Source organism: Sander lucioperca, chromosome 4 (assembly GCF_008315115.2).
Source record: "Sander lucioperca isolate FBNREF2018 chromosome 4, SLUC_FBN_1.2, whole genome shotgun sequence".
NCBI lineage: Eukaryota > Metazoa > Chordata > Actinopteri > Perciformes > Percidae > Sander > Sander lucioperca.
The window spans coordinates 33995810-34023273 of record NC_050176.1 but is presented as its reverse complement, the minus strand read 5'-3'; the positions used below and the strand labels follow the sequence as shown (position 1 = coordinate 34023273).

The following is a 27464-nucleotide window of genomic DNA, read 5'->3' as shown; positions in this document are numbered from 1 at the left end:
CCGGATACAGCAAAAGTTTAATCTATCAACTAGCTCCGCTACCTTCTTCGTTGCTCTGCCTGGTTGTAGCGCTATCCTATTACGTGCAGAGGGAATTTGAAAGACAACCGTTTATCCCGCCCCTCGGATTGAGCCCTGTCAATGGTGAGTTCCCAGACCCAACATCTTGATGTCGTCTGGCTTGTCAGGCTACCACACAGGCAAAATAAATGAAAACACCTGTGTGGGTGGACCATGGGTGCGCAGGGGCCCGTTTCAGGAAGTAGGTTTAACAAAGTCTGAGTCTAACCCTGAACTCTGAGTTGATTTACCCTGAGATGGGAAACTCTGAGTTTTCGGTTCCAGAACAGCTGATTTGAGTTAGTTCAACCAACTCAAGAGTAGGTTGACTCAGAGTTAAGCACGTGCACCACCACTATAAAAAGGCAGCATGAATGGAACTATGATACTACGATTCACCATGGCAACAACCACAAAAAAAATCAGCCGCCGTACTTTACCCCTCTGGAACTGGAAATACTCATGTGCACATACAGTGAGTTTGAACGTAGATTTTCGTAAAAAAAAAAAGCAACACGGCTGCTGCTGCAAAAGAGCGAGAATTGGCGTGGGCGAAAATTGCTGCTAGAGTAAATGCGTAAGTTCCAATATAGTGTATTAATTTCATATTTAATCACAAGTATAATATTACTGGTGAAAACTGGTGGGGTGGTATTGAACCTATAATCTGAGGTTGCAGCACCATGTCATTAACAGATTTATATTTTAAAATAATTTATTTCAAAAGGATTTTACATCATTCACCTGCAATACTGTGGAACTCCTTTTTAATGTCTCTTACTGGTTTGTGTCCAGGGAACACTACAAAAACGTTTAAAAAACTTTTCAGAGCGAGTCACATTCTTCTGACGGCTCTGCATACAGTGGCTTTACTAATACGCTCTGCATCACCAGTGTTGTAAAAAAAACTGCCGTTTGCAAAAAAACGTAATGCGACACAAAGAACCTGCTGGGATGTAGAGCATGTCCACGATGGGTGACGTTAGTGATATGATGACGGATAAGGTTATGTACATATGTGATGGACTGTGAAGAAAAACGATACCGCTCAAATAGGTAGTTATCTGGAAATAAAAAATACATCTATAGTCGGGGCCTATCATCTCCCGACGTACGTTTAACTCTCTACGAAGTAATACAGCTTCTTCATCAACAAGATCGTCAACAAAAGGACATGCCATGTCCGAGAAAAAAACTGTTCTAGCCTGCCTAACAGAGTTAATAAACCAACCCTGTTTTTTTTATTCATGCAGATGACAAACTGCGCTAAAATGCACCTGCTACAGACTGAATGAATGAATGAGGAAATGAAAGAGCGCTGTGTCAGAGGGAGGAGACTGAGAGAAACTCGAGGTTTATTGAAGAAAACCTGCTCCCGACCAGGTTAGGTTCACAGACTCTGTTACCATAGTAACTCTGATGTTAAGTTTCCTCTCTTTCTGAAACGGGCTGGAGTTACCCCTCTCTCTCAGGTTTGATTAACCTCCCTTTCTGAAACGGAAAACCCAGAGTTTCTCTCATCTCAGGGTTAACAGACTCAGTTTTCACTAAACCTGCTTTCTGAAACGGGCCTAAGGACCTTTGAAAATCATATTTATTATTATTTTTATTTTTTTAAGTTGTTCACTGGGCGGTTTGCTGGACAAGGTGAATGAAACAAACCAGGTTCGTACCCCCTGTCAAAAATTACAAATCGCTTACTAATTATATCACCCAAATCTGCCGCTCCACTTGGCCTTAAGGAGCTTTATAGTGATTTTCAGGTTATTGTTTAGCTGGTTCACTCTGATAGCATCGTTTTCAGCTGCAGTAGGCAGCTGTTTTCAGTTAGAACACTCTAAAAACCCACTGTAGACTACCTGCGTATAAGCCAAATATTTCCCTCAGAAGTTGGTAGAGCCCACAAAACAGAGCTAAAAGAGAGTGAATATTGGACTTGCATTTGCCAGGAATACAGAAACACAACTTCAAATGAATTATATAATGTAGCTCCGCAACTGTTTGTTTACCCTATCAACTTAAAGAGTTTTTCTCGTTTTCGCTGCCTCCAAGTGGGGCAATGGTGGCCTAAAGGTTAAAGAAGCGAGCTTGTGACCGGGAGGTCCGACAGGATAAAATCTGGAAGGGGAAAGTGAAAGAGCAGCGCTTGCCCCTCCTTCATTACCACCACTGAGGTGCCCGTGAGCAAGGCCCTTAACCCCAACCGCTCCAGTGGAGCTGCTCAGTGGCCAGCAGATCAGACTGTGGTTTTACTGGGCAGCTTCCAAGTATGAATGTGTAACTGTGTGAATGTGACAGGTCGTAGTTGCAAATGAGAATTTGTTCTTAAATCGACTTACCTGGATAAAGGTTAAAACATTTTTTTTTTTTAAAGTAGCCAAAAAAGGGGCGGCCTCTAGCTCACCCAGTAAGAGCGTTCGCCCCATGTTGGCTGAGTACTGCAGCGGCCCGGGTTCAAATCCGACTTGCGGCCGTTTGCTGCATGTCATCCCCCATCTCTCTCCCTTTCTTGTCTATCCACTGTCACTACTTAATAAAAGGGAAAAAGCCCCAAAAAATAATCTTAAAAAGAAAAAAAAAAAAAAGTAGCCAAAAAAATAATAATAAAAAAATCTGATATTGCAGGTTTAAGCAAATCAATAACAAATACACAACTGATCTGAAATGTCGAGACAACTTACCTTAAAACCATTATGTGGGACTCATATGAAGGACACAAAGGTTAAAAGGATAACGCCTTTTATCCCTGACATTAAAATACCCCGTGCTAAAATCTGGAGCGAGGGAGGTAAAGAGAGGCAATCTGGTAAGCAGATTTAGATTCCTTTTGTATGGAGGGGAAGGGATTTGTCTGGCCCTGGATCAGAAATTGCTGGAGTTAGATTGTTTGGGTCACCAGGTCAGCTGATCAGCTCACCTGATGCACAGGAGAGGGGTCCTGTCATTGTCTCCCATTTCATCAAGTATCAGAGGAGTTAGTTAATTTTAAGCATTACAACAAAAAAAACAAGTGGATGCAAATCTCCCCACACGGTAATAAAGAGAGGAATCGACTAAGGTTCAGTCTGTCATCTGTAAACAGTGCTATGGTTCATAGTGGTCACTAACAGACCTAACCATGAGTGCGTAAATTAATTCAGTGCCCAGCAGGAATCAGGCATAAATACACTCAGTTACCAGCTTATTACTGTAGGTACAACTAGCTTAAACGACAGTTATGCTTTCTAATAAAACAATTCCTGCCTAATTTAAGAGCATGAATTACTAATTAGCACACACAAATTAGCAAACAAATGTACCTCCGATACCGGTTGGGCTCTGTAAATTAATAAATAAATTTGTGAGTTGCATACTTTCTGGAGCACTGAAGTGAGGTCGTTTATATCTAAAATGGCTTATTGGTAAGGTTTATATAATCATTCTAATTCTGTATGATCATATAAGTCTTTTGTCAGACTCAGTTCCTTAAATATATATATACAGTAGAGGTGTGAAAATATACACGTGCACGTCTCTTACCATTCTGAATGTCTAGGGCTTGTGGATTGTAGACAGCCAGGGGCCGATTCTGTCGACTCTGCTTCTTGGACTGCCTTGTGGGGGCAGAGAATACTGGGGCAGCAGGTGAAAAAGGGCATGACTCCGGAGCATCTGCAAAGATCTGAATACACAATGTAAATACAGTAAGTCTTTACCAAAACTAAAAACACGGTGGTTGCAGATACTCTGTAGTGTTGAGCAGCAACATGTCCTCAACTGACCTCACTTAGTGAACAGGTTTTGAAACTCACAGGCTTTGTGTAGTGGTAGATGAATGGAAAAGGCCATTTGCAGCCACAGCATGTGCTCCTAGGGAGAGCTGAGCAGCTCATTGATTGGACCCTAAAAACTTCATGCGAGAAGATTTGGCTTGTGCCAAAATAAACAAGAGCAGCTCCACATGTAACGCAATCACATCCCGTCCAGAAATCTGGGTCTAAGTTAAGGTGACATTTCTCCTCAGAGAAATTGAGTAAAATAAACAGGGTTTGGACCTTGAGGAGGGCTGGCCAACTGGCACTGCCTGTTTACACCGGGGCCGTGTTTACATATAAACTTCAGATGTAGAGTTAAAAGAGAATAGGGCTGCAGAGGAGAGGAAGTCTCAGCAGAGCCTCAGAAAGGATCACAGACGAGGAGAGGAGGGAGGTAGGGAAGGGAGGAGAGAGAGAAAGTGAGCCAGAGTGTGAACGGGAGAAGCAGACACGGAGGAAGGGGCATGAGAGAGAAAGTTTGGAGGAGAAAGGCAGATAGAAAAAGTGAGAAATCTGATATGGCTGAGAGTTTCTGCTGCCTCCCTCTCTCCCTCTCTCCCTCTCTCCCCTCTCTCTGCAGAGGGAGGTGAATGTAAAACAGAGTCTACTGTTGGTATCTGGGGTTATCAACAGTCTGGAGTGGGACTAAGCTGTGAGGGAAGTTAATGCCTGTCTGTCTGTCTGCTTAACTTTCCCCCTGCTCTAACACTCTGTACTTTCCAAAATGCTCTTGCTGCATTCTAACACTGCATCCTTTATCACCTGGACGGTGTTGGATACCTCTGGGTAGTTTTAGAGACTAGCAGTGTACACTGTGTTGCTGGTGTTGTTTTAGCACATTTGTATACCCCGTTGGTTTTCACCAGGCATCTATATTCTCTCACACCCCATTTTAGATTTGTTAGCTTGGGTGGAGATATTATTTGCAACACACATCATCTTCCGTTTAATGAAGCTGGAGGGGAGTGCTAAAAGCTCCTGGCTTCATCTGATTCTATGCAGAGTGCAGTGCTGCTTCAAAACAGATTAGAAAACTAATCTCAAACCTTTTTCTCTTTTGACACGGACAATTATCCCCGTTTGACACCAATTAATGACATTCTGGGGAGATTACATGATCCCATGAACTACAGGTTATGATACAACTCATAAGCAAAATAAATGTGTTTAGGCAGGCAAAGGACCTTCCAAATATAATCAAATGCATATGATAACCTAAAGATAATCAACCTACTGAAAATGAACAGAACAAAATGTGTTTAATCCTGGTGTGAGCACTTGGGGCTCCCCCTATTGGGAAAATAAAAGATTCTGGATATTAAACTGCTGTCTAACTCCTCTGTACATTAATATCTGGGTGAAGGGTATGCTGTCCCAAGGCTTGAAGTTTAATGCGGTACAAGTCTCATTATCTGAGAACTTTATTTCTGCTCAAAATACTGTAGATAGAGTAGGGGTGTAACGATACATTGATTTGGATCGATATATCGATTCAATCATCAACGATCCAACATTATCGATACAAAGTGAAAACATCGATATAGGCTATATCATCATCTTTATGCGCCTTTATTTTCCCACTTCATAGTTATTCAATTTTTTTATTAAAAAATAGTTTTTAATTTAGATGTCTGGAAGAGCTTAGTAATGAAATTGCCAGATCATATTTTAGTTGCTTTTTGTAAATATATATAAATAAATGTAACTGATTGTGTTATATGGGCTCATGTATCGTCTCATATCGGTCACAGGCCCCTGAACTGAATCGAAAACGTATTGTGGCACTTTGTTATATCAGTAAATATTGTATCGTTGTCCAAAAAAATCGATAAAATATCGTACTGTGATAAAACGTGTGATTTACACCCCTAAGGGAAAGCAATAAATTTAATACGCATATGTCCAAACGACTAAGTAACCAATATGGTGCATTTTCATTGCTAAAACATTTGTTCAAAGAAGCTGAATTTAAGGTGGATAGGCATGATTTCTATGTAAAATAAACACAAGTCTAAACAGCCTTAACAAACAGGACATACAGAAGAGAAGAGCTTTACACAGAAAAAATACAACATTTCTAAACAATAGTAAGAAGGCGCTCGGTGCTGAGACCATGACTTCCAAACATTAGATCTTTTGCTTTGCTTGCACATTTTTATCCTTCAATATCAAGTAACCACCCAGGTAGATACACATAAAGGTACTGTGTGCAGCTTACTGATGTCATGTCCCCTGATTCAGATTTGATTTGGTGTTATCGTCACACCTTGTGTTGCCTAAGGTGTCTAGCTTTTAGTAAATATAATTGGATGGCAAGTGGAAACACAATTACACACAAAATGACAGAATGAATCATAAAAGTGCAGCCAGTGTAGTAATGATTTGACCAATCAAAAACCGACATTTTGGGAGAAAATCATACTGCAAAACATAATGCAATAAAAAGACTTTTTTTTTTACAGACCTGGTACTAATTACTTCCACTAAAAGATATAAAGTACTATTAAAATTAGACACTTCCAATTTTCGGAGTGTTCAGTTTCAAGTGTATTACTTTGTGATGGTACAGTCGATACTGCACTGCATGTCTGGCAAATTTCAGTCTTGACTGTTACCTTTTCATTGTGCTCAATGAGGATCTCCACCACAATGTTCTGGAACTTAAGATCCATGATGGCAGCGACAGTGTCCTCTTGTGGCCTCATTAATGTGGGGCCAAACACCACGCCCAGGTTGGCCACAGTCATCAGGTTCTGTTTACTGTGAGCCGCCACACTGAGGAAGATAACAACTCACATTATACATGTTTTACATATGACTTTTTTATGACAGAATAAAACTGTACTTAAGTGAGAAACAATAACCTCTGATTCTACCTCATTCTTGATGTCAATATTTAACAAGAGATCAGTGAACAGGAAACGGATAGATTAAATACGAACAAGAAAAAAACAGGGCAAAACTCTACTGTACTGTGACTGTAATGTATTCCTATTAAAACAAATGTGAAAAAATTAAGTCTATGAGCAAACAAGAAAATGAAGACAAACATAGTGGCAAATGTCAACTATCGCTTGGCTGCTGCATGATAAACATCCTTGACATACAGTACAGGTTTTCCCCGTGCAAACTGTTTAAAAGAGCTGGTAAGCCACCAGGCTTTGCAGCGTCTCATCTTGTGATCAATTTAGTTAGTAGAAGACAGTCTCACTCAATAAATATAAGGCAGTTGCTATGTAAAATTGCTCCTGTGCTCTTAAATTGTAACAGTTTTTATAATGTTAACTGAAAGGTCGTCTTTCTTTTAGGCAAGGCGGCTCACTTCTGCTAAAAAGCACTTCAGGAAACCCTCAAGTGTGTATAGTTTCTTCCTATAATGCATAATTTCACAACAAGCAACCATATCAGGGATAACTTCGAACCTTTTCTTGATCTTTTTGATTCTGTGAATCACTTCTTAGTTATCTTGTTTTTTATAGTGAGCCAACATTTTGTCAATCACATCACAGAGGCACTGAAAACTGTGACTTCATAAAGCAGCCACTGCATTCTGAGATAAAATGACAACTAAAAATGGGGTATTTTAGCACATCTTATGACATTTAAAATTTTTGTCAACAGTAAGCTGTAGCAAATCCTAGCCAATACTCTTTAATCCAAGCATTAAGTTGTCCTGCATGTACAGTTTGGCATTTGTAATTCCCTACACTAAATATAACATTAAATCAAAAATGATAGATTTGTGCATCTAGACTTGTTTAAGTTCCAAACATGCCACTGATAAGGCTTTCCTTACTTTTCAACAACTATGAATACCTCTGGCAGTGGCTATTATGATTATTTTAACAACACAGTAATGACATTTGACATGAAGGAATGATAGGTTTCATTAAATGTCTTCAAGATCAGTTGTGAAAACGGAACACCTTCGGCAGATGAAACTTAATCTTAGGAGGTCATAAGAGAGTGAAGAAAAAAAACAAATTGAAGAAAAAGTTATACGAACAGGTGAAGAGATTTCACACTCAAAATATGATGATATGCAGTGCATCTGCAGAGAGACAGTTTAAATAGCTTCAAAGGATGCCTTTGAAGACAAAAACATCGGTGACAACTCACATTTATAACATCTCTGAAACCATTTCAGATAGGAGTGTGAAATTCTGGCTTTGCTTCCTTCCCCTGCAGGACATGCACACACGCCAACTTCAGAAAAATATTCGAGTCTCTCCAGTCTGGAGAATTTCACGCTGGATAATCCAAATTCAATTTCAATAGCGCTGCCTTTTTAACAGAGGCTGATTCTGCAGCGGGTTTCTATGAAATAAGATCCACCAGACTTTCACCGCCTCAGGGAAGAGGGATTATTTACTTATCTTCAATTTGCTCATATTTAGTTTATAAAAAGCTTGCTGAGGTAAAATCTTGTAATGTTAGCTAACATTATTTCTTAAATCTTTCTTCCTATCTAATCTCAAAAATAGAGTGATGCACAATAGTGGTCTATCCAGGGGTGTATAGAGTAATCTCAAGAGTGGGCTTAATTTGAGAGGTCCATTTCATTTCACTTCACTGGCTTGCTGTACAACGGCATGCTGAACAGGTACGGCAGGCTACACAATCCTAGCGGCATTAATTTTCTTACCCAGTAGTCACAGAGTAGACAGAGAGGAGATGGAGTGACAGCAGGGAAGGGGGAGTGAAGAGAGTGGGAGTGAGGAAGAGAGAGAGAAAAAGCATGTGGAGTGAGAATGAGGAGACAGACAGGAAGAGCAGAAAGAGAGAACTGAGAGAGATAGAGAGAGAGAGGGAGAGAGGGAGGGGGGTGGAGATTGGGTGAACTATGACCAAGGAAGTATGAACACTCACTTGGCCAGATGCTTCATAAGCAGCCCAAGGACTTGCCGATTCCTCTCCGGTAGTTTGTGGACCAGGCAGTGGACGGCTTGGATGCGAGACTCTGGACTACCACCCTCTGTTCAAATGCAGAAGCAGCCATTCACTGGCATTAAACTACAAGCATTTCTCTGTGTGGCAAAGAGCCAACAAAGCTGTGATTGAATACTGTAAAACATTAGCAAACAACACATTTAAAGAGATTATGATACACTACATACACTGTTGATTTGAGCAGTGCACAATCAGAGGTTAAGGTACAGAAACAGCAAATAAAAGTATTTTAGCAGATTAATTGTACCCTCTAATACTTCAAAAGTCCTAAAAAAAAACTATTTGGATACATTCTGGAAAACTAAAAATTGAGCAAAAGTTAGTGGACCTTTACGGACACAATGATCAGAGGCAATCACCCCTAAGGACTGGAGTGTGATACATTCCAGTTTAAATAAGTGAAGAAGAGGTGTGAAAGTGATATATGGTCTGAAGCCTCCCAGAATTTGGCAGCAGGGACCACTAGGCTGGCGTAGGAGATAGCTTTACGTTACCGTCGCTACCGTATAAAAGGGTTGTGTTAAAACCCCCAAGATCATCTCTTAAACATTTCCTCACACATGGGCATCTGACCGCCCACACACACAAACACAGACTCACAAAACATCATTACTATGGGAACGACAAGGATTTAAACATGGAAAAAGCTGCTTATGGATGCTGTCATCCATCAAAAAAATATTCATTGCTAATCCATTTTTTCCCCCTCGTTATGAGGGCATTGCGAGCCCCTGATAAAAATGTCAACCTGATCCAATTATAGCACTTGTTGTAATAAGATTTGTTTTGTTGGCTTGCTTTAAAAACATTTTCCACGTAAATTATGTTATGTGGGCGGAAAAGAAAATTGTGTCTTTTTGCTGTTCAAGGTCACTCACTGGACAATTTGAGGGCATGCAATTACAGCATATTTATCCTTAAACCTTTCAGCTTTAAACTTGAATGGCTTATTTGGCCACACTTTTTTAGTAGCAAGTTAAAACAGGTGGACATTAGATGAAGATGGGCAGTTCTTTAAAGATGCAGTAGGTAAGACTTATACAACTAACTTTCTGTCATATTTGCTGAAACTGACCCTATGTTTGAGTTGAACTACATTAGGCAGGTCATTTAAAAAAAAATCCAGCTCCTCTGGCACCACCTACAGCCTGTAGTGCGATTTGCAAAAATCCACCGCTCCCTGGGGGGAGGTCTAACTGCATGTCAATCACTGCTCATGCACAAGCATTCATTCTCCCTTGTGGGGGGAGGGGCTTAGGAGACCGTTTGGGCTTTAGCAGAAAGGGGGGGAGGGACTGAGAAGTTGTCGATGTTCAAATTCTTTGGCTAAGTCCTGGATCTTCACAATCCTACCTACAGCACCTTTAGGCCCTGTTTACACGAATACGCTCGCAAGTGAAAACGACAAAATATTTTATCAGATGTGCCTTTCGTTTAGACGGTGACGCCATTTTTGGGGCTTAAAACGCAAAAAAGTGAAACCACCCTCCAGAGTGGAAATCTTAAAAACGCTTCCACCGTTGCATTCCCGTCTAAAGGGTAAAAACGCACTGTGCGAGTGTGTGTGTGTGTGTATGCCGTGTGTGTGTGTGTGTGTGTGTGTGTGTGTGTGTGTGTGTGTGTGTGTGTGTGTGTGTGTGTATGTGTGTGTGTGTGTGTGTGTGTGTGTGCCATGTGCTGCGTGTGTGTGTGCCATGTGTGTTTGTGTGTGTGTGTGTGTGTGTGTCGTGTGTGCGCCACGTGTGTGTGCATTGTTTGGAGCAATAACTCCACCTCCTCGTCTGTCCAGACTCAGCTTTTGTTGTTCGCTTCGCGCTACTAGGGAGAGGAGAGGGAGAGAGGAGGAGGAGACAAGTAGAAGGAAGGTTCTACGCAGGCGCACAGACTTGGTGGATCGCATTTCACACACTTTTGCGTCACCAAATGCACGCAGATCTCCCCCCCCCCCATAACACTCGTCTAAACGCAGAATAAAAAGTGAGAACGCAACGCCAATTTCAAGTTTTCTCTTCAGATCATTTCCGTCTAAATATAGCATTAATTGGCTAATACATGTCAGACGCACAGTGTTGTAAAATAGTTGAAATGTCAAAATAATGTCTAAGCCGAAGTCAGCTGAAAGGCTTTTTGGTGAACCAGAGTGGGTAAACTGTATTCATTTGAAGTCAACAGCTAATATATTCATATATGTCATGTAAAACAGGACAAGAGTGTCCTCAGATGGTGGGAGTGCACAGTTCCGAAACCAAGTAAGAAGATATAAAGGTAAAAAATGACACTTTTTAGACAACTGTGGATACATCCTAATCAGCATTCAAGACACACACTGCACAGACCAATAGCTCTAGACTATGAATCCTTTACTTAAGAGGATTGGCCACTATTACCCACTTTAGAGAATTGGTAAAAAAGTAACAAAAAGTTAATGAAAGTAATGATGTTTTTCACTTGACTGCATGTTTTAAATAACTCACTGAAGAAGAACAAACCATTGTCAGAGCCTAAACTAAAGTCCATCTCAGACTGATACAACACATGTACACTGCTGTTTGATTAGGGTCTGTACTCAGATGAAGTAATGGTATATGAGGTGGTCAAACTTACTCGCAAGGCTAATAAAGTCTTTGTAAAGTCCATAGGTCATCAACGGCTCAGGAAGGCTCCTTCACAGAGATAGAGAGAGAAAAAAAAGAAGGGTGGGGGGTTTGGATGGAGAAGTGAGAGTTGAATTGAGCCATGGGGGGACAGAAATAGCCGGCACACTGTTTTATAGGGTCTGCACACAGCAATGATTAATGTGGCAGGGCCAGGGGATGGAATTAGACGGTGCACGTTTGAGATAACCAAGTTCATCTGAAGGTACTTTCACACTGCAGCTGGCCAGTGGCCAAAGGTACTTAGTCTCAGAGGGAAACCAAGGAGATTGACCCTGCTTTATTCCAGCAGGCCAAACACAAAGTAAAAGACAAGTCAGAGCAACACTCAGCACAGTTAAATATAGCATAACAATATATGCTATGTTATCTTGAACAGTGTTTAAAACGAAACGAGAGAAGAATGTGAGTATGACAGAGTCTCACGACCCACAACCTGTAACAAACTGCTTCCTTAAAGCTTAAAATCCACCCATCACAACACAATCTTTACCCATTTGAATAGGCCTTGACATTTACATCCTGATCAGAATACTTGTTGGTGGATGACAGTCTAGCTCCTGCACTGTTATACAGCAGTGGACACTTAACACATTACATTAAATAAAACACTACAGTATTACAATTTAATGGTAGCACTTAGGTAACAGGGGTGAAAATAAGAGAGAAATTAAATAGAACATCAACAGCTTTGATGTTGTTATTTGTATTGCATGTTTTAGCACTCTCAATGAAACTGTAACCAATTATTGAAAAAAATAGCTGACAATCATTTGTTCATAATTAATATTTAGCTTTTTCAATTTGACATTTAAAATCTGTTCATTTCCACAATAACATGTTATAGCATAATGAACATACATAAACACAATTTAAGTGTGCAGGTTACACATGACAATTTTTTTGTGATGACGGTCATAAACCTTATGAGTTTAAATACATAACAATCAAGCATCAAAGTATTTTTTACTGTTTTTAAGAAAAACAGGCAAATTCCAAACTCAGAAAACGCGACTTTTATCTGTCAACCAGGAAGGAGTTGGTGAATGTGGAACAGGCATACAGTAAGCAATGTGACCTCGCAAAGGGGTTAATTATTCAGAAGCACTTTGCATAATTAACTTATTTTACAAAAGACAGAGACGACTATAGACTGTTTCATATTCAGGTGAACAGTGGTTTTATAATCATCAAATAAGAGCTATACAAAGAAAATGTTCCATTAACCACTGGGGTTGTCTTAGGTCGCTATAAAGTGGATTTACTTAGAATATGCACTAAGCAAGTGTCTCTGGACTGGTCCATTCATGTCATATCCTCAGTACAAGGGCAACAAATTACAAAACTTAACAATCCCAAAATGTGTTCAGCAGTTCAACCAAATAGTTTTGTTGCAAGTGACAGTAAGCATTAAACTGATCACAATAGAGGTTTTAGAAATTACTAGCAAATTAACAACATCATTAATGCTTACTGGGTAGAAACCGATGCAAGTAAGGATTATTTTCAGTACTGATTAACATTTTATTGTTTTATCCATCAAATGTCAGAAAATAATGGAATTATAACTGACATTTTAGCAGTCCAAAACACAAAGATATTCAGTTTATAATCACATATGACAAAGTAAAGAATCAGCAGTTAAGTGAATAATTCAGAATTTTTGCTCGAAAAATAACTAAAACAATTAACCGATTATCAAATTAGTTGCCAATAGACTTTGTATCGATCGTCAAATCGATTATTTGACACCTCTAGATGGTTAACATTTGTTTATGTGTCGGTGTGTGAGTGCGCGTCTTTCATCCCACTGATCCTTACCTCAGATAAAGCTTCAGTGCACTGGTTATTGTCTTAACGTCCCAGTCCTCGCTGGTAGACATATCCACTTCGTTGCTCTTCTCATCTGAATGAATCACAATTATGAAACATATCTTTACTAGGAAATTCACTGAATGAGGTAACAACACAAAGCACCAGCTAACTACTGTTTTGGCATTAAGCAGCCAAAGACTTGTGTGTTTATGTAAGAAGCATAGAAAGTAAAAATATATAATATACAGTAAATGTCACTTGTAATTAGCCATGTGAGGATAAAAGCAGTGCTACTAGCCTTGGGGTTCTGGGTCTAGCATAGCCCCAGTGGATATGGAAGGAAGTTACAGCTCCTGTAGAGGGCTGCTGGTTCTATACTCATTACAAGTTTAATTAATCCCTCACTACTTCACTGGCTCCACAGGGACGCCAGCGTTGTGTCGTGCTGAAAATTCAGGGGGCTTTAGTCACACCTTAAGTAACCTCGGATGAACAACAGAGGATGTGGAAGTGTAATGTTTCAGTGAGGAGTTGTGAGTCAGACACATGTACTGCACAGGGCTCAGGTCACCACACAGACTTTAACTTCGTGGGCGGTAGGTGGTCTGTGTTGGAAATTTATTTTTTTGATTTCATCTTAGCAGTACAGCCAGGAGGACTGTGTTTCTCTGCCTGCTCGGTCCACAAAATGGCCCGTCCAATATCTACTTTTGAAAGCAAATGTTGTTGAAGAGTGTTTGTAGCTAAGGTTCTGCCTCTGCACGTGTGTATGTGTTGAGATTGATGGGGTCTGCACAGGCTCTGTAATCTGCTCTAGCACTAACAGGCTTGGACTTAGGTCAAGGGCAAAACTTTTGGCAGTAGCAGTTGGAGTAGCATTGATTATGAAACTGCTAACCACAAAGCAGCAGCAAGTTTAAATATACAATTTATTTTACCTTAGTTATTTACATCAAGCCCTTGGGGACATTACTATACTGTGTGGTGACTTTAGCATAGTAGCTAAAGTTAGAACTGCAGCTCCTATACACCCTTAGATGCATAAAAACATTTCGCCATGCAAATCCATTACGCAGAAAGGTCTGTTAAACTAGAAGAAAATGTCATGACCATCAAACATTTTCAAAACTATGGATAGGTGGATTGACAACCTGAGTGTTAAAGTAAGTCTAAGATAACCTGAAACAAATATCATGTATTGACCTTTACCCAAATAAACAATGGGTGTAGAAATCTGCAGTATCATCAAGGAAAGCAACGCATGGATGTGTGACATGTGTGCTACGAACTTGTTGAACGGTACCAACATTTTAAAAAGGTGAAGATGCAGAGTGGATGCCAACAGTTAAAAGGAACAGTGTGTCCGTGGTGTGTCCCACCCTGAGGCAAGCCCACTAGCCACAGTGCCATGGACGTCACTGAGGAAAACTATGTTTCTGGTCATTTAAATAAATTAACCCTTTAAAGTTATCAAGAGTTGTTTGAAGACACTGTTTTAAACTGAGATGATTTAACAGAAGTAGGAAGGAACATAAACCTTTTAGGCATCTAGTCAGCTCTCTGGAATAAATGAGCCACCATGTTTGGACAGATCATTAATACATTAATGGTCATTTCCGCCTTAAGCCATGAAAATGTGGAATGTATCGAGTAGTTCTTTGGAAACATCTCACAGCATTCCTCAAATTTGCCTCACTTTGCAATTATATCTTCTAGAACTAAGAAGTCTAACTCAGCAACTGTGATAGCCATATCCTGACTAACACCACATACTGTACAAGGGACAGGTCATAGACAGAATGCAGCTCACTTTTACAGTCTTCTTCCTGTTATATTGTTGCCTGACATTCAATAGGTGCTGCTCTCTTTGTTTGTACTGTAATATGATGGGAGACTCTTTTTCTATCACTCTGTCCTCTCTGATTGGACCCTGGCCATGTCGGTGGGTGAGAGATGAAAAGGAGGAGGAGTGGGAGGATCCAAAGTCTTTCTTCAGGGTTTAAAGCTTGCTTCACCCACTCACTGTGAACTGTTGTATGCATGAACTGTTTGTGAATGTGTTTGTGTGTTTGTGTAGAAGTAGTACTATCTCTGTCATTTCAGGGATAAAACACAAGTTACGTTCGAGGCAGCTTAATGAAAATATCTTATTCTACATGGTCAATCAGTGAACCAACCTTTGCAAACATCAAAGTGCAAGCATCTGTATTGTCCCCTAATTCACAATAATATGTGGAACGTGTAGCCAACAGACGAACGTTTCTTTTACTATATTTAGGCTTTAAATAAACTTCTTAGAGTGCCGCAGTAGAGTGTTAATGTAGTGCAGAGCATGAGTCGGCAGATTGGGAGGCTGCAAGGTTTTGGGGAAGAAGCTGAGACAGGCAGTGGTGGCTGCCTGAGTTTGTTGTCATTCTGAACACAGAGCTGAAAGTGAGCTGGTGTCTACTGGAGACGGCAGGAAACCAGAGAGCAGACAGGGAGCAATGGAACGGACAGAGAACAAGCTCTATAGAAAAGAAGTGGAGTGAAAGGGATTCAAGACAAGTGAGAGGCATAAAGGAAATCGAGAAAGACGACTGACAGACAGTTTTAGTGGTGTGACAATGATGCAAAAGCCAAAAAGTAAAAGGAAGTGGACGGGAGGGACCCTGTCTGGTTGTCTGGGGGATATAAAACTGAATTGAAAAGAGGCAAAGATACACCCAGGCACTTGTTGCACTTCAGAGAGACATGGTTCTGATTGGCTGAGTCATGAAATGTTTGTCAGTCACTATCTTTTTAATATCGACAGACACATCCATTACATCAGCACATTCAACTAACTGGGGCAACCTAATATCACAGAGATAGTGCAGAGGCATCGCAATTAAAATTTTAACTTTATTGAGCTCTTACTAGCAACTCTCTACGCAAAATACATTTCCAGAGCTGAAAAAAAGAATATACTTTAACTTACCAATCATTAATAAGAGGAGCTTCTGGACCTTGGAGCTTACCCCAACAACTCTGTACAGGCCTTGGTCATCAATACCTAATAAGTAATAACAATAATGAAACTTTATTTGCATAGCACGGTTCTTATTAAAGTTGCAAAGGGATCTACAGGGAAAATAATACACAAAGAAAGCAATTAAAGAAAAGGCGAACAAAACCAAACAATGAAATCCTAAAAAATGACAGAATATATATATATATATATATATATATATATATATATATATATATATATATATACACATCAACCCTGTACATGCATGTGGAAATGTATGAATGTCATTGCAATTTAACAAAGTTCAGGAAGATAGATAACCATTTTAATAAAGTAATGTTAAGGACTAAATCAAAACAGCTTTTTTTGTGTGTTTTTTACTGAAAAAGAGGTCAGATAAGCATGTGAAGACGAAAGCAAATGAATAAGAACTTTAGAGCTACAAAATGAAAGGCAATATCTACAGTGCACACTGCTAGTCAGCCTTTTGTTTGAATATTGGAGCAAGTCTGCCCCCTTGTGTACAGATAAAGATACTGCAGCCATGTTACCTGTTTCTATCCACCAATTCTCATGGTAAATTTCCCCAAATAAATCACCTTATCTGAGCTTTCCTATATTTACATATCTGAAGCTCACCTCTCTTCTCTATGGCGCTGATGGAGTTCTTGATAAAACTCAAACCCACATCATCCAGCTGGGCATCAACTGCAGGTGGAAGAAAAGAAAAAAACTTCAAATGTGGTGAAGCACTGCACTCATGAAACTTAATGGTATTCCTTTACAGATACAAAGTCTATTACAGCTAGATTTCTTACTTCCTCTTTCTTTAGAATAGGTCCTCCCAAGAAAGTGTCCAATCTGTTAAACAAATTAACAAAAAACAAAACTCTTTATGACCTTTTAAAGTTTATCAAGTATACTTAAGCCCTTTGATATCCAGTAAAGTGCAGGTATATGAAAGTATATCAAACTAAAATGAATGGTTTTCTATAAGATGGCAGTTAAACACAATACAATGGGGCTACATTAGCAACATGTGAGTGGTTGATGACATTGTGCAGGCAGCTGACTCACAGGTTCCTTCCCACCCATGGCTTGCATCCAGAACTTGTGGTCATCCTCTGACAGAGCCTGTACTGTTAGCACCGTGCCTGGCCTGAAAGAGAGCCATACCACATCAGCATAAGAGCCATACCACCGTCACCATCAGCAAAGCCTTAGAGGTACAGTACAGTAAGGCCTTAGGAGATGTCAGTGTCACTATAAACCATGAAATGTGCTTCAGCAATCTTTGAACAAAAACACCCTCTACTAAGGGCACTTGCACCTTGGATTTGCAGTAACTACAAATACTATTAGTCATCCCAGCTGGATTATGAGACCTGCAGTCATGAAGGATCAGATGGATATCAAGTTACTCTTCCCAATCAGAATGGATGTGTGGACTCTAATTTCCCTACTAAATCTGGGGTATTGCTCTACTATTAATACTACAGGGCAGGGCAGAGTTAAGTTGTGAGCCAGAATAAGACATTCATTACAGGAGAGCACAGCAGGGTGTGACAATCCTCCCAGCTAAGTGTGTGAGGGCAGCCCTCCAACACAAATCCTGCTGTCCTGCCCTCTGCAATCCAAAACACATAGAGCAACAAGCTAAACGGTAATCAGCAAGTGTGTGGAGCTAAGATCTTTAGCAAAACTGTTAGTGTGTATATCACAGCAGATAATCTAAGTGCTTTTTGGCTGCTATGGACAAGGCACATGAGATGATTTTGCATTGTGTTCCAGCAAGAGTCATCAAGGAGAAAAGTAAAGTGAATTGATACCTGCAACGACAAGCACATCATTACAGTTTGTTTGAGAAACAGTGTTAGGTGATGATGTACCGATCTGTTATGTCAAGTTCTAAGCAGAACCTCCTGTCCAACACGTCTGTCGTTTTGCGGAGACAGGATTTGAGCGTGACAGACTCCGTCTCACCCTGAAAACAAAAAAGCAAACTTTACTGTACAGAATGTTGCAGTGACAAAAGAAGAATCAGAAAAATAGCATGTTGTTCTGAAAAGTATTCTCTATATGTGTTATATGACTACTCACAATCTTGCCACCAGATCTGTGGTCAAAGGTCACCATGTGCAGAATTTTCTGCTCTTTGACAAAAGTGCTATAGCGCTTGACCCAACTTGAACCAAAGGGAGGTGGCCCTGGAGAAACGGTATCACAGACATTCAACACTTTTTGGATCATAACAATTAGTATTGCTAAAAAATTGCTCACTTTGTCTGTATTCCATCAACATTTTGCAGGCGCATCACTACTGCTGCTGCTTCAAAATGAATTTCAACCTCCATGTTTTGTTCGTAATAGTAAAATAATTACTAGTCTGTCCAGACTTTCCTGTCACAGCAAACCTTTAGATAATGTCACTGACAACATGCAGTAGGTACAGAAATCATTTCAAGTTGTGTTTTACTGAGTCAAAAGCACTCCACTAACACACTTTTACAGTAGTTGAAGGAAAGGTGTAACCCCGCCCCCCCTTCTGACCATGACATTGGACAGTGTATTTTGGGAGAGTTTGTCATGCATTCTCGCCTTGACTATGTTTCCTCGCAGCAGTGTGTGTTATGAATCGGTGTAATATGACACCCCATATTAAAAACACATTTAAACTATATAAAAGGTCTTACGTTTTTCCTGTACATAGAGGTAGCCTTCACAGCTGATAGGGCTGGTCTGTCTGTATTCTTGAGGTGTCTCCCTGATCCTCTTCATCAGTTCGAACACCTCTGACCGTGCGCCCTCAAATCGACTCCTTGTCTGGGAGGGAGAGGAAGCAAACACACGATCCAGGAAGTCACTTCCTAATGCTCAGTGGTAAGGCAGGAAGACCTTGCTAATGAGAGGTCACTGTAAATCAAAACTTATGAGCTTCCCTTGGAAAACCCTTTATCTCCATGAAATCAGTTGAATGGTAGTCTCGCATTGCCAGACTTTCCTCCACAGCGCTGCGGAGGAGGGTCTGGCTAGTCCACACAGCATCCCGGGATGGGAGAAAAACATGCTCTGGTTTATTGGCATTTCTTTAAACCAATCACAATTGTCTTGGGCGGCGCTAAGCGCTGGACGGAGCAACGGTGCAAAATAGCCTCGGGAAGGAACTTGTTTTGGTGGAACACTCAAAAGTGTACGTTCAAAAGTTGTTTTAGTCGTTCAACAGAAGTCTCAGATTGGGCAGATAGTCTTAGGTATCTGTCTGGATTTACCCTGCAGAGATCTGAGGAGCAGTTAACCTTAGTCCTCAGAAATCCACCGAGTTTAAAATGCCAACACAAAGTAAGCCGAAATGAGGGGCATCCGGCGGAATTTCCGGCGGCACATGAACAAGCCCGAAAAATGAAACGTCGTTGATATAGACTAGTTGAATGGTAATCTAAAACCAAGAATGAAACCGAGATAAGACCGCAATGGCAATGCAGAATAGGAGAAACCATACTGGTGGTGTGGTTAGAATACTTATCCAAATTACAGATATAATGATAAGACATAATATTTCTTACATTCTGAATATTGATCTGCAGTGCTCTTTTATAATGGTCAAAGTCCTTGGCGAGCTCGAAGCCCTGGTGATAAAAGGTGAAGACCGTCTGAAAGAAGGCCAGCATCTAAAAATATCACAACAGCGGAAAAAACAGACAAGAGATATTAATCTAAAAAGTCAGCAAGTGATAGAGAAACAGATAACAAAATCACTCATAAGTTAACCCCATGTGATATTTTCTATATTGACCTTTGCTTTTATTAATGTGAAAGACAAGCCACATCAGCGTTGACAAGGCCCTAAGGTGAGTCACTCACCGGCTCCACACACTCAAACTTCTTTCTCTCTTGGATCTCTTGCAGTTTGCACACATAGTCCAGTGACTCCTCCTGAAAGTGCAGCCTCATGGTTTCCACCTGGACGTCTGCCTGTGAAGGTGGAGAACACACAGCATGATAATTATAGAGACGGACAGATTTATGGAAGCAAAGGAGAAACATTATGATCTCTGTGATGCAGTGCAATTTAAGGTTGTTCTTGTTATTGCATTATATTCTTAAAAATGGTATGTTGAAGTTGGTTAGTGCTCTATCAAATACTCATGATATTCAAATGCAGTTAATTTATATAGCCCCAAACAACAAGTTTGTCTCAGAGGGCTGTATAACATGTACAACATTCAACCCTCTATCCTAACACTGTCGATGCAGATAAAGAAAAGCTTAACACACCCGAAAAACTGTAACCTAAGGAAGTACAACAGAGGAGAGATTCCTCTTCGGCAGTAACATGAATAGACAGATGACATACTTAAACTTAAACCTATTGGCAATTTAGAGTTTTCAGTTAATCTACAGCGGCCTGCATGTCTTTGGATTGTGGGAGGGAAACAAAGCACTCTAGGGGAAAGAATGACAGTTTATCTGTGTTTTAAGCCCCCAACGTCTTCTTCCAGGCAGCGCTGCCTGGAAGGCACTAGGATTAGGCAATGGTTATGGTTAGGGTTAGGGTTAGGTGCCTTGAAGTTGATTAGGCAATGGTTATGGTTAGGTTTAGGTGCCTTGAAGTCAACGGTCGCAGCGCTGCCTTGAAGTCGACGTTGGGGGCTTAAAAACACCATCAAGCAAGAAAAAGCCCCAGCCAGATGGGGGACGGGGCAATTTGTTTTCTTCTTGCTGTGAGGCGACAGCACTTACCACTGTGCCACCCCAGAATTAAAGTTAAAATCTAAGAACTGCAAAGTAGCAATGCTTGAAAATGCTTGGAATACAGAATAACACCATACATAACAGTATACCAAGTTTGCAATGTAACAACTAAAGCATCTTTAAGTGTAAAATGTTATATAGCTTCTTACTAAAGCAAGATTGCTGGCTGCTAACATTTCCAACTAAATGTCAACTAGTGATGATATGTAACATTTTAGTGACTTTAAAGTAAGTAAGATCAACATTCACATACTGTTTTTAATATGTGCTACTGTTCATTGGGAGGACTTAAAAACTGATGCAGTATTGATGAAGTGCATGACTCTTGTGGCTGTGAACTAATCACTGGGTCCATTTATTCACATTCTGATAGAAATCAGTGTTGGTAGCACAGATCCTTGTTTCAAAAAAGTCAAAGAGAACTATAGCCTGTAGTCATCATGTCAACAATTTCAAGTGTCCTCTCTGGTTGGTGTTTACATATGGGTACACCTTCCATGGAAACAAGGCATGGTAAAGACAAGAAGGCACAAACCGTGTTTAGTGAGAGGTTGCTAAATTCTCCACAACGTAAAATGTCCATGTCATGGTACAGTAGCATGGGTTGTTCCCTAAACTACAGCAACCAGGTTTGACCTTCGTAGTACAGCACAAGTGAGCACACATTTCCTTTTCAAACAAGCCAGGAAAACTGTTGCTGCATGGCAGGTCAGTGGAAACTCGCATGGTCTAACAGGCTTTGCAGCGAGGCTCCTCCCCCAAGGCAAAAAACCAAAACAGGGATCCTCGAACTAAACTAAATACCCTCTTACATCCGTTTTGCTTTCATTACGAATTGCTATTTTCTGCATGTTACAGATCAGTCGCAGAGTTCAGGCAAGGATAAATACCTCTTGTAGCTGTGGCTCTTTCTTCTTTGCTGACATATTCAGAAGCTTTTCCAGAGAGCTGTAATACTTCTCTGTTTCTTTCTCATACTTCTTTCTTTCCGCCTAAAGAAGGTACAGTGGAAGGAGTAGAGCATATAAGCAGGCATATTAACCATCATTAGGGTACACCACAAATACAAACAGATCAACTAAGAGCTATGACACATATTGGGAAGAGAAACCATCATACATTACCCTTACTGTACCAAGATGGTCTTTCCTGAACTTCTCCAGCGGTTTCATTAAGGTTTCTGTGATGTTTCTCATCTAGACAGAGAGCCTTTATTATTGCTCAACTCAATGACAAACCCCATTGACATTTCATATGACATAAACATTTTCCAGCCACAACTGTTGTCTTGACTCCAGTGAAGAGTGGTTTGTATTAAATTACACAATTGAAATTACATAACTAAGTGTATTTGTCTTACAACAATGAACTCATAAAGTCAATGTATTTTTCCTCATTACCCCAGTGCTTCTGCAACACTGGCTGCAGGACATGTCTGTGCCTGCATGCCCATCCTACTTTTCCTTACTTTGCACTGTGATGTCATCCCACTATGCTGAGCACTGCTGAGCTGAGCTGAGTGTTTACCTTTATGGTCTGAGCCAGGAGCTAAAACAGTCATCTCAGTCAGTGACTGATGATGGGCCCACTCCCTAACTTTCAGACAGACAGACATTACACCAGGATGGCTGTTCATAGAAAGTCACAGACACTAAATTGTGCAACTCTTTTCAAAGAAGAGGAATGTTTTTGAAGTATTGTTCCAAACTATCACTGGCCTTCAAGCCTACTGCTTAAATTAAAGGAAGTCTTAAAATGAGGCGCTTTTATAAGTTTAGGTTAATATAGTACATAACATCCACAGGTCAAATCACAGGAAAAGATGGTGCATCATCTCTTACAGTATACCACAGCATTGTACATAGTGTGACACTTTTAACACTTCAGGGTAGCAGTTTATAACCTGCTATCACCATTAAAATCAGGCATCCTTTAAGAATGTTGTAAATCCTCCGTATTGGATGTGTGATTATTGTGGTTTATAAATAAGCAACTTTAACGACGCTGCCTGATGCAGAAGTTAGTTTTATAGTGGTCGAAATAGGCTGTATTGTTGCGGACCTTGTTGCTGGTAGTAGCTTATGTGATTCGCTCTTGGTATTTAAAGCTTGGCTGTAATAGTGTTGATCCTGTCCTCTCTGTGCAGCCACTCCCAGTCAGTGGCAGTGACCCTTAGACAGTCACAAGAGGAGGAACTGTTTGAACACTATCAGCACTTATCTACCTGGTTTGCCCTGACTGCTGGATGCTGTGGCTGTACTGTATGTTGGAGAAAATGATATTATGAGTGCCTGTCTGGATCTCTGGTAGATGGCAGAGTCAGACATTAATAGATGCAAGCACCAAATATGGGCAGTAATAGGTGAAGGCTGGTTGGAAATGCACACAGTGCAAGCAGACAAGGTTAAACAATTCAAGTGCAATACACCACACAGACCGACGGACACAGACACACAGACACACATACACATTTCCCCTGGCTTTCAAGCAGGTTCTGACTGGTTGTTCTCACCATCAGCTCTCTTTGGTCTTCAAGGTTCTTGAGGAATGAGGAGAACTCTTGCAAAGACTCATCTGAAGAAGAAGAAAAAAATCAAAAACTGCTCTTAATTTGCTGGTAGAGAAAGAACCATAAACAAACATTTACAGTGTATGTCTGCGTGTTCATAACAAAACTAGTGGTTTGTTTGCATCAAACCCACACTTACCAATACATTTCTCATCATCGGTCTTTGCATCGCCGATGTACTCAAACTGAAACTCTCCCAGGCACTGGGCGAACTTCCGCTGTGCCATCCCAAGCTCTGACAGAAAATTGAAAATATAAAAACCATTAGAAGCAGTGCATTTAACAGGAGACAGAATACTTAATATGATTATAGTGTGTGTTCTCAAGATATACAAGTTTTACTGTCCTGTCCTGAAAAAAAAGTTTGTAAATTAAGCACAATATATATAAGCCAACATTAAAATGAAGGTTTGATGCATCACACAGAGTTAACCACTTTGCAAACATCCTGTTCGTCTATAGCAGGGGTGGCCAACCAGTTAGGTATGAAGAGCCACAAAAAAAACCGCACCATAGCAAAAAGCCACACAACACATGCACGTCCACACTACAACAGCAACAGTGTCTTCCAGATCTAATGTCATGTCATGTCATGTCATAATACATAGCAGCTTTCATAGTTTTTTTTCTCACTTAGATTGACTCAGTGGGAAACCTGACAGTCTTTGTTATCCACAATCCTTTTCAGGTCTTGCTTGAACTCGGTTGTGGCCACTCGAAGAACTCTCTCACTCATTTGTCACTAAAGGGGCTTTCAAACAGTCGGATTCAGCAGTGACAGGGTTAACGAGGAAGGTGCTCTGTGGCCGCTGTTTTTCCTCAGGTTGCAGAATCTGTCCTCAAAACTCTGCTGCATTATTTTCCATTTTAAAATAATTGGCAAATGTATTGGCAGTATTGGCAGATACATTCAAATGTTTTTTTTTTACTTATCTGAAATACTGTATGTTTCAGAAAAGTTAAAAACAGCAATCAACCAATGACACAGCCCCCAGCCACACAGGAAGAGCCTCACAGGAGCAGGCAAAGAGCCGCATACGGCTCAAGAGCCACAGGTTCGCCACCCCTGGTCTATAGTCTGCCACATCCTGTTACGCATCAAACTCCAGTGAACTAGGAGGGCAGGTACCATAGGTTAGCACAAGCCAAACTAGAGAGCAAACTATATATAAAACTATATATATTTGGGCAGTGGTGGCCTAGAGGTTAGAGAAGAGAGCTTGTGACTGGGAGGTCGTCGGTTCAATCCCCAGACCAACAGGATAAAATCTGGGTGGGAAAGTAAAAGAGCAGCGCTTGGTGTGAATGTGTGCAACGGTGTGAATGTGATCAGGGCGTTCCTGCAAAAGAGAGGCTGCCTCTCAGTGAACCTCCCCTGAATAAATAAAGGTTAAATAAAATAAAAAATATATGTGTGTGCCAGTCATAGCTTTCACAGATGAAGAAAAAAGAAACAGTATGATCCTACTACATGAACAACTGAAATGCTGGATAGCCCCAGAAAGAAGTTGATAGTATACCCGAGGGTTGTATTTTTTTGGTTTTCAAGATATATGTATATATGGTATTTAGCTTTTTTTGAAATGCAATGCAATGACAGTCTTAGTCCTTCCTTAAATTAAACTCATAGCAATGTATTGCCCAGCCCTAATACCCTTAAAACAGCACAAACCTTTTATTAATCAAAAGAAACGCTGAACAATATAACCAATACATCTTTTCTGAAAAGACCCTCACGCTGTTACAAGTTGTTATGCGACTTGGCTGATTTCAAAACAAAAAAGGCCTAAATATACAGAATAGCCTGGCACAAGAAACCAATAAACATTTATTTAATCGTGTTGCAGTTAACAAATGGCGGTCACTATATGGATGTGAATGCCAAGCTTAACCTCAGGCTAGCCGAACCTCAGGCGAGCCCCATCATGGGGGACTACTCTCTGAGTAGTGCACTCACCCATGTAAACCCTGCATAAATGTAACTGGAGCTGCATTAAAACAAGCTCAGATTTTGAGATGTGGATAAATGCTGTTTAAGTCCTCCCTCCCCTAAAACCCCTTGCACACCAGTAAACACAGCAAACCAAATCTATTTCCAAACAGTGAAGAGATTCCCTGAGGTGGGATCTCTGACCCATGGTAGTCCCAGAGGGAAACATGACAGAATGCGGCAGGGGTTGTTTAAGACTGGAGCTGTGAGCAGTATGCTGAGGAGCAGTGTCATCAGATTTGGCAGATAGCTGGGACTCTATAGGGAACAATCAACTGAGCTCTGACACTGAATACAGCTCTGACTCTGCAGAGCATCTGTAACTGCTACAAAAACACTCAACAGCTTGCTGGACTGTAAAGCTGCAAACTAACGATTATATTTTATAACCAAGTCATTTCAGAAAATATTTTAAATTGTCTTTTAGTTTAAAACATGCTAATAATACAGAGAAATATCCATTATCATTTTTCAGTTGACAAAATCCTTCAAATAATTATGAATCTCATTGGTAAACTACATTGTTTTGATGTTCATGCAACAAAGGTTCCCAACAGGATTTAAAATTGGGATTTTGCAGTAACTTAGTAGTATGCATTCTGGTTTTGTTGTATATATAATAAGATGTCAAAATAATGATAATAATAATAATAATAATAATATATAGATAATAAAAAGGACAAAAAAAATAAATTCATTTATTTGAGCTGTTTGCTATGTCTTGTTAATTACTATCCAGGTCTATCCGTCTACACACACACTCCAGGTTCTCTGAGCAGTGTGTGTGTGTGTGTGTGTGTGTGTGTGTGTGTGTGTGTGTGTGTGTGTGTGTGTGTGTGTGTGTGTGTGTGTGTGTGTACACATGCTATGGATTAAATCTACAGTAGGGTGCAAAGCCCAAACATGTGAGAGGTGTTGGACAATATCTGCCTGAGCCTGGCACCAAGGGCATAGCTTCTGCCTCACTCATTTTTCATTAAACAGTTTAAATCCACTGATGGTTGCTCTTCAGCTTAACCTCAAATCTTTACAATTCCAAAATACACAAGGAAATATGGGCAAATAAACGCCTGTGATTGATTCCTTTGGCTAATTTCTGTAAATCATCAAACTACAAGAAGCTAAGGGATGCAAAGCAGACTATGGGACAACTTGTGTATTACAGTATTTACAAATGTTTGTTCTTTGAGTTGGTCTTAATATAGCACTTGGAGGAAATTATCTTTTTTTACTTGTGGGTGAGATAACTGTTGTAATTAACAAATTAAAAATAGTTTAAATAGCAAAAGAACAGCAAAAAACAAGCTGACTCACTATTAAAGCTATAGTGCGTAGTTTCTGTCGCCCCCATGAGGCATTCTAAGTAATGACAACAAAACTGTCGGCGCATCCACATGATACAAGCCTTCTGTTTATCCACAGAAATGTAGCTACTATACACTAATGACATTAAAATAAAAGTAACAAAAGGATTCATAAATTGTTTATGGATCCTCCTAATAGATAATTTCTTAGCTAATGAATGTCTGCAAGACACTGTATAGATAGATAGATAGATACTTTATTCATCCCGAAGGAAATTTTAGGCATCCGGTAGCTTAGACAACCATAACACAACAAACACATATACACATATATCACACATAAATAAGAGTAAAAATTAAAATTAAAATCACTCACAGAAATGCAATGACCATGATAAGGTGCTATGGTATTGTGTGCAATGGTGGTAGTGCAAAAGTGAACAGTGCAGGGATTGAACAGTGCAATAGATTATTATTAAATATGAACTATGACATATTAACTGGCTATGAATCAGAACAATATATAACAGGGAATAAACAAATTATAAGATGTAGATGTTATGACCACAGTCCAGATTGTGTAG

General features: G+C 40.1%; 1 protein-coding gene across 4 annotated transcripts in view; it reads right to left on the bottom strand.

Annotated features, from left to right (window-relative positions):
* arhgap10 (Rho GTPase activating protein 10) overlaps window positions 1-27464 on the bottom strand; it is a 67915-nt gene that overhangs the window by 15068 nt on the left and 25383 nt on the right. For 3 of the 4 annotated variants that reach the window (XM_031277052.2, XM_031277056.2, XM_031277051.2), the window contains exons 2-19: window positions 23726-23821; window positions 23530-23591; window positions 22142-22213; window positions 21908-22009; window positions 20127-20237; window positions 19829-19933; window positions 18959-19088; window positions 18366-18472; window positions 18155-18249; window positions 17343-17424; window positions 17084-17126; window positions 16905-16973; window positions 16233-16307; window positions 13280-13364; window positions 11409-11467; window positions 8724-8829; window positions 6470-6629; window positions 3580-3721 (exon numbers count right to left, since the gene is read on the bottom strand). In XM_031277052.2, the coding sequence (XP_031132912.1) occupies window positions 3580-3721; window positions 6470-6629; window positions 8724-8829; window positions 11409-11467; window positions 13280-13364; window positions 16233-16307; window positions 16905-16973; window positions 17084-17126; window positions 17343-17424; window positions 18155-18249; window positions 18366-18472; window positions 18959-19088; window positions 19829-19933; window positions 20127-20237; window positions 21908-22009; window positions 22142-22213; window positions 23530-23591; window positions 23726-23821 (1701 nt within the window). The remainder of the gene's footprint in view (window positions 1-3579; window positions 3722-6469; window positions 6630-8723; window positions 8830-11408; window positions 11468-13279; window positions 13365-16232; window positions 16308-16904; window positions 16974-17083; window positions 17127-17342; window positions 17425-18154; window positions 18250-18365; window positions 18473-18958; window positions 19089-19828; window positions 19934-20126; window positions 20238-21907; window positions 22010-22141; window positions 22214-23529; window positions 23592-23725; window positions 23822-27464) is intronic. The other variant, XM_031277055.2, reaches the window with a different exon arrangement.